An 8147-nucleotide genomic window follows, 5' to 3' on the forward strand; every position below is an offset into this window, starting at 1 on the left:
GTTTTTCTTGGCATGCTTTGGTTGTTGTTTTCCTTGGCATATATATATATATATATATATATATATATATATATATATATATATATAGAGAGAGAGAGAGAGAGAGAGAGAGAGAGAGAGAGAGAGAGAGAGAGAGAGAGAGAGAGAGAGAGAGAGAGGAAGAGGAAGAGTGAGTGCGAGAGCAGAGGGTCAGGCTTTTCAGTAACGTTTGTGAAAGCAAGCATACTGACTTGGCTCATTCCTGAAGAGAAAGCTACCCATGTTCCTACTCCTAGGAAAGGGAAAGGTAGCCACTTCTGGTAGCAAAGGAGGAGGAAAACAAGGTATGATTCCAAAAACATTCCACACTCTCCCATGTCAGAATGGATTCTGATTGGCTGGGAGTAGACCCAGTAATGGGAAGGCCCTCGACACTTCCACAACCTCTGGGTTTCTGTTTAAAGGGCCAGTGCATTTAAAAATGTGAATTTACTGTTTTTTTGTGATATTTCCACACCATGAGGTAGAAATAACACTCAGAAAAATGCCTGTTCAGATGGGATGGAACTTGATATCACAATGTGATCAAATTAAAATAAAATGTTCATCTGGGTATCTCTCCATGTCTTCATTTCTTTATCTGTCCATCTCTTCGTCTCTCCGTCTCTTCATCTTTCCATCTACCATCTCTCCATCTCTCACTCTTCATATCTTCATTCATATGTTTTAAAGGTTTGCAGTGATATAGCTTGCTCTATATTTGTAGCTGTGGTAACAATGGCACTTGTGATGTTATCAATTGTTCTCAGTTGTCAGCCATGCTTTCCTTTTCCATCCACACCCTCCGTTTAGGGTCCCCACCCTCCGTCTAGGGTCCCCATCCTCCGTCTAGGGTCCTCACCCTCCGTCTATGGTCCTCACCCTCCGTTTAGGGTTCCTCACCCTCCGTCTAGGGTCCTGGATCCACACCCTCCATCACGGGTCAACAGGGCTCTCCGTCTAGGGCTCTCACCCTCCGTCTACGGTCCTCACCCTCCGTCTACGGTCGACACCCTCCGTCTAGTATCCTCACCCTCCGTCTAGAGTCCTCACCCTCCGTCTAGGATCCACACCCTCCATCTAGGGTCAACACCCTCCGTCTAGGGTCCTCACCCTTCGTCTAGGGTCCTGGACCCCTAGATGAGGGGTCAGTTCCCTGGCTTCTGGCCAGGTCTGGTAGTGTTGCAGGTGTGTCTTTTACCCTTTTCGCACTAACCCAAACTGTATCTTCCAGGCTTGGATATGTTCTTTTCATGATGTCCTTTCCAGCACAGTTCCAGCAACTGTGTTGGAGGCGTAGCCGGGTCAGCTCAGTACAGCTTGTTTCAGTTGGGCTGAGTTCAGCTCTGGTCAGTAGTGTGAAAAGCCCTTTTGTGTATCCTTCATGTTATTCCAAGAGTGTCTTCAATAAATTTTCTGTAATTCTTAAGGGTCTTTCTCTTCTTCTTCTCCCACACTTCTTCAGATGACTTTTAGGTAAATGTGTTGATTGTTTGCTCGCTAGAAGGTGTGAGTTTAATTTGTTTGCTTTTCCCTACTAACTCTAGGCTACTTGACGCCGCCTACTCAAAGTATGTGGGGCTAAGCAGCTTGGAAGCGTTGATTAGTTTTCAAACTATGAGGTTTCCTCTCTTTACACTTGCAATGAGAATACCATGCTAATGTTAATCACAGCCACCATTTCCATAGATTGGAATTAATGCCAACCATGTCTGACTGCCAGACTGCCACAGCGGATGAGGTGAGTAGAACTGGCCTAGAAATACAGCTACTAGAACCAGTGTTGTAATGGCGTTCTACGTGTATGTTTTTACATTCATGCCCTTACTGCCAGAGTGGTGTGTATTTGAATAGACGAACAAGAACGGAGAAGCTCTCATTCTTTGTTCGGTTTATTCAAATACACACACACAGTTAGAAATAAAAACAACAACAACAACAACAAAAACATTGATATGGATACAGCTTTGGCCACATTTGCCCCAGAAGGCCATTGAATCCTTTAGCTAAGCAAACAATATATAGGCCTTGTAAAGCATTCAAAATACAGTTTTTAAACAAGTTTGATATGGTGCTTAACCCCTAGATGTGAAGATGATTTGATCAGCATTGTAATAATAGGGCTATGTTATTAGTATGTACGAGCAATTCCTCACCAATCCCTGACCACCGCTTTAAAATCTTGGCATGGACAGGTCTGCCTTAGCCTGCATTGTAGCGGTCAATGAGAACCCAGAGGCCCCTCCCTGGACTCTATCAACCCCATGGACACAGAGCTGCACCTGGACTCTATCAACCCCATGGACACAGAGCTGCACCTGGACTCTATCAACCCCATGGACACAGAGCTGCACCTGGACTCTATCAACCCCATGGACACAGAGCTGCACCAGGACTCTATCAACCCCATGGACACAGAGCTGCACCTGGACTCTATCAACCCCATGGACACAGAGCTGCACCTGGACTCTATCAACCCCATGGACACAGAGCTGCACCTGGACTCTATCAAACCCATGGACACAGAGCTGCACCTGGACTCTATCAACCCCATGGACACAGAGCTGCACCTGGACTCTATCAACCCCATGGACACAGAGAAGGTGCCTAATGCTGTGACCCCAGAGAAGGATGCGGATGGGTGAGTGAATGGAATTATGTGAGTGAGTAAGGATGGGTGAGTAACTGACTGACAGGAAGCCGGGTACTTATACGCTACTATCTATATTAACATGTAAACATACTACCACTCGGTGGAGGCTCTTCAGAGGAGGAAGGGGAGGACCTTCCCCCTCAGTGAATTTCATAAAAATATTCCAACAAAATTATTCTTTTTAAATAAAATGATACTAAATATATTTACTTTACCAAATTATTGATTAAATCACACTGTTTTGCAATGAAGGTCTACAGTCGCCTCAACAGCACTCTCTGGGTTAGCACCGTGGTGTAGCTGGAGGACAGCTAGTTTCCGTCCTCCTCTGGGTGTAATGACTTTAATACAAACCTAGGAGGAACCTGATTCTCACCCCCTTCCATAGACTTACACAGGATGTCCTGTGTGCACATACATTGTAAACTTTCATTCATAGGCTAGGCTGTAGCAACCTCATGTTGGGTATAGGAAACATTGGAGTATCATGTAGTAACCTAAAACTTATCGATGTTACATTGAGCTGGGTAAATAAAATATGAATGATAATCATCTAATATGCTGTAATAGAAATAAGGCCATGCTCATTAAAAAACAAATCCTCCTCCCTCATCTTAAATGACACCGACCACCACTACTATTCTTAGTACTATTAGTATACTAGTACTGTTAGTTCTACTACTAATATTAAGGTACACGGTCACACCCTCTCACAATCAACTCAATATTATAAGGTGTTCTTAATGTTTCATACGCTCAGTGTAGATTGTATCGAAGACAAAAACATGTCATTATACTGCACTTCCAATTCCTGCTAACTATTAGCATAATGAACTCTGTTGACCTTTCTTTTCCTGAGAGTCACATGACCTGCTGACATCAGTAACTATTTAAGGATAGTGTTAAAGCACATTTGTACAAATCATTTCTCAGCTTGTGGGAGAGCTTGGAAATGGGGCTGCTGCAATTTAGACTGTGAAAGCGAGTGATGAGGAAAACCAATTCCTTGTCCACAGCTTAGGGGAGTAGTGATTTGTTCTGCAAGTCATACACTCTGCCTCAGCTCTGGGGAGATGCTATCACTCAAACCAGAGGAGACCCCAATATCAATCCATTGTCCCCAAAACACCTTCTGTCTATTATGAGTTTAGAACATTTCAGGAAGCTCTCAGTTTGTGGGAGTGTGTGTGTCTGGCCCAGTCTACATTTGTTTTGTGTGTGCTTGTGTGTGTCAAATCAAATTTGTCAAAGGTGTGTGTGTGTGTGTGTGTGTGTGTGTGTGTGTGTGTGTGTGTGTGTGTGTGTGTGTGTGTGTGTGAGAGAGAGAGAGAGAGAGAGAGACAGACATAAAGAGTGAGACTGATGATACACGTGCAATGCATATACTGTTCCGATGTCGGACCTTAATTTGATCACTCTTTTATTGCTGAGAATTTTCCTTCAAACTTGTAGGGTATTCAAGGTTTGTAATTTCCACTTTGAAATGTCAGACATGACATCTCCGAAGGTGTGCCTTTCTCTACCTATTCCTAGCATCCGTTGCATGTGAAATGTGTTGCTATAGATTTGTCTGTGTGTGTGTGTTCCCAGGCTGACCAGTATCAATGTGGTGAAGCTCTCTCGGGCGACCTGGGAGAATGTTTCATCCACTGTACAGTACTCCTAACAGCTGCATAGAGCGCATTAGCTAGACAGGTGAGGGTCACACTCCACATTAAAGGTTGTAATAGCACTGTCAATGGCAGACTTGGTTACTCCAAACAAATCTGGCTTTGCATGTAGAAATGTTGTGTAATGCACTTTTAACAGAAAATCACCTTCTAGTGTAAAAAAAAAAAAAAAAAAAAAAAATTTTTTTTTTAATGATGCTGTGTATATGTATGCTTCTTGAAGTCAAATGACCATATCGCCCTCTAGTGGCCTCATGGGTGGAATAGTATTTAAGATTTTTTAAATAATTCATTCCTAATACTTTTTCAAAAATAAGCTGAAAATCCAGTGTTTCTTTGTCAAATGGTTATGTTATATTTCAGTCTTCTGTGATGTATATAAAGTTTCATATTGGGATGCAAACTCAAAATGTAATACATTTCAACAGGTGTCTTCTTTTTTTAAGCCCATAACCATGTGTGTAAGATGTTTACTTTTGTTTCAAAGTAGATTTGTTTAAGACTACCAAGAAGGTTAATGAAGTGAGAAGAAGGCATTGGTCTGAAGCCAAAAAAGAAATGAAAATTCATGGCTACTCCACCCATGCTCTACCAAGGTTTTTAAGCACACAGCTTTAACCTACTACAGTAGCTATGTTGGCCTATTGTATTTGAAACAATGTGTATGCAGGTTGCTTAGGATTCAAACCTTCTCAAACAGCCTAATTCATACTTTAATAATATAATGCACAGTCACTCGTTTTGAGCCATGGGGGACAATTACCTTCCTGATTTTCCTCTCTAAGATAATGATACTAAAACCCACACATGATAAAAGATTGGACTAATTTTTAATTGTCTATTTTATGGTCACATAATTATCTTGACGTGAACCCCTCTATGGCTGTTCTTTTTTTCATGCAGCCAACAAACAGAAGTAAATCTACTATTGTTTACTGAGATTAAGCCTTGGGGCTTTGACTAAAAGGGAGGTGCTAGTTATGCATTTACTGGGTACGTCTTAAATGGCACACTATTCCCTATTGGACCTGATCAAAGGTAGTGCACTAAATAAGGAGTAGGGTACCATTTGGGACACATCACTGTCTTTCTCTTTAATTGCTTTTGAGTGTCTCGTTTTACCCAGGAAGTAATTTTCTTGTTTTCTCATTTAGTTGTAATGGTTCTATCAGAAACACACCTATATAAAGATCAATGTTCACTTAGGAAGTAATTTTCTTGTTTTCTAATTTAGTTGTAATGGTTCTATCAGAAACACAAACCCCATAAAGGTCCATGTTCACTTACAGTTCTAAAAAAAATACCACTCTTTTTTTTTTGTAGTTTTAAATGAGGACGTTTATATTATCACTTTAGCTGTTGAACATATTTTTGGGGGTGAAAAAAAAATATGTTTAATCTTGTATTTTCTTTCTTTGTCATTTCTAGAACAATGTCCAGTGTGAAGTGGTTTCTCAAGACGTACCAGCCAGGAAAGTGGAACATTTCCGACGCTAAGCTGAAGCCACAGGAACCTCAACCTAGGTATAGAATTGATATCTCTGGTATAGTCTTGATATCTCTGGTATAGACTTGATATCTCTGGTATAAACTTGATATCTCTGGTATAGTCTTGATATCTCTAGTATAGACTTGATATCTCTGGTATAAACTTGATATCTCTGGTATAGTCTTGATATCTCTGGTATAAACTTGATATCTCTGGTATAGTCTTGATATCTCTGGTATAGACTTGATATCTCTGGTATAGACTTGACATCTCTGGTATAAACTAGATATCTCTGGTATAGACTTGATATCTCTGGTATAGACTTGACATCTCTGGTATAGTCTTGATATCTCTAGTATAGACTTGATATCTCTAGAATAGACTTGATATCTCTGGTATAGACTTGATATCTCTGGTATAGACTTGATATCTCTGGTATAGACTTGATATCTCTGGTATAGACTTGATATCTCTGGTATAGTCTTGATATCTCTGGGATAGACTTGATATCTCTGGTATAGTCTTGATATCTCTGGTATAGACTTGATATCTCTGGTAGAGATTTGATATCTCTGGTATAGACTTGATATCTCTGGAATAGACTTGATATCTCTGGTATCGCCTTGATATCTCTGGTATAGACTTGATATCTCTGGTTTAGACTTGATATCTCTGGTATCGTCTTGATATCTCTGGAAATAGACTTGATATCTCTGGTTTAGACTTGATATCTCTGGTTTGACTTGATATCTCTGGTACAGTCTTGATATCTCTGGAATAGACTTGATATCTCTGGTTTGACTTGATATCTCTGGTACAGTCTTGATATCTCTGGTTTGACTTGATATCTCTGGTATAGTCTTGATATCTCTGGTATAGTCTTGATATCTCTGGTATAGTCTTCACTTTAGAAGACTTGTGCCTTTTACATTTATCTCAAGTTAATTTGGGTTTCATAAAGGTGACCCGGTGATAATCAGTCAATCAGTCAATTAGTTAGTCAGCCAGCCAGCCAGTTACTCAGTCAGTCAGTCAGTCAGCCAGTTACCCAGTCAGTCAGCCAGCCAGCCAGTTACTCAGTCAGTCAGTCAGTCAGCCAGTTACCCAGTCAGTCAGCCAGCCAGCCAGTTACTCAGTCAGTCAGTCAGTCAGTCAGCCAGTTACTCAGTCAGTTAGTCAGTCAGTCAGTCAGCCAGTTACTCAGTCAGTCAGTCAGTCAGTCAGTTACTCAGTCAGTCAGACAGTCAGTTACTCAGTCAGTCAGTCAGCCAGTTACTCAGTCAGTTACTCAGTCAGTCAGTCAGCCAGTTACTCAGTCAGTCAGTCAGTCAGTCAGTCAGTCAGTCAGTCAGTTACTCAGTCAGTCAGACAGTCAGACAGTTACTAAGTCAGTCAATACAACCGTTGTAGTTATATCTTTAAATTGCTCCCACAGTATGAATTGAACAGTAACCAAGGACCAAGTCCCAACACACGTACCAGGAACAGCAGTAGTCACCATAAGGATACAACCACATTAGTAAAGAGAACAGGGGAGAATTGGCATCACTGTAGGCCTACATCAGTATATTGTCATTTATGAGAGAAGCGCTCCACATGCTCTAGCTACTGTGATCTTTTTCAGTGATGCCGTGATCAGACACTCCTGCACACCAAAGACAATTGGCTATCTGGCCAGGGTTGGCCTCTTCTCAGGGGAGGTGGAGCCCTATGGGACGACCCGAGCCAAAGTTTGTCTGGAGGTTATGGACCTCCTCAAGGCACAGCCTGATGGGAAATACGTGATGGTCACGTGGTAAGGTCATTACACACACGAATACACTCAAACACATACATACACTCAAACACACACATATACATAGACACATGCACACACACACAAACACACACACTTATGCCAACGTTTGTACAATACAATCAAAATAAACTAAATGTGTCATTTTATTAAACATGTCTGTGTGAGAATAAATAATTATAACAAACAAGCATGGGCATGGATCACGACATAAAGACAGATGTCAGCAATGGAATAATTATACGGACAGACAAAGTAGGCCTACTAAACAACGTCAAGTAAACAGACTAAAACAACCATATGGCCTCAGCAAAGTAGACAGGAAAAGATTGAACAACAATGACTAGCTATGGATTCTGATTCATACACAATGTTTGGAAAGGGGAGACTTGCGCCCTGAGACGAGTGCCTGTGAGTGAGTGAAACGTGTGTGTCTGTCTGGGGAAACAAGAGCATTGGGAGAGTGGCTTGTTCTAATCCAATCATTACCCCACACCATTTATTGACAGACAGAAGAACTAG

At 41.3% G+C, this 8147-nt stretch overlaps 1 protein-coding gene across 3 annotated transcripts; it reads left to right on the forward strand.

The window, feature by feature from the left end:
• Positions 1 to 1705: 1705 nt before the first annotated feature.
• LOC139415503 (major royal jelly protein 5-like) lies at positions 1706 to 7652 on the forward strand. Of its 3 annotated transcripts, XR_011634963.1 has the most exons (6): positions 1706 to 1759; positions 2214 to 2621; positions 4262 to 4366; positions 4832 to 4937; positions 5770 to 5865; positions 7455 to 7652. XR_011634963.1 is itself a non-coding variant. In XM_071163609.1 (3 exons), the coding sequence occupies exons 2-3, from the start codon at positions 2283 to 2285 to the stop codon at positions 4346 to 4348; spliced, it is 426 nt and encodes a 141-aa protein (XP_071019710.1). In that variant the 5' UTR covers positions 1706 to 1759; positions 2214 to 2282; the 3' UTR covers positions 4349 to 4425. The 3 variants fall into 3 exon arrangements, 1 of the variants encoding a protein (XP_071019710.1); XR_011634964.1 differs by lacking the exon at positions 4832 to 4937; XM_071163609.1 differs by lacking the exons at positions 4832 to 4937; positions 5770 to 5865; positions 7455 to 7652 and having other exon boundaries at positions 4262 to 4425.
• Positions 7653 to 8147: the final 495 nt, after the last annotated feature.

This window comes from Oncorhynchus clarkii, chromosome 8, assembly GCF_045791955.1.
Source record: "Oncorhynchus clarkii lewisi isolate Uvic-CL-2024 chromosome 8, UVic_Ocla_1.0, whole genome shotgun sequence".
Classification (NCBI taxonomy): Eukaryota; Metazoa; Chordata; class Actinopteri; order Salmoniformes; family Salmonidae; genus Oncorhynchus; species Oncorhynchus clarkii.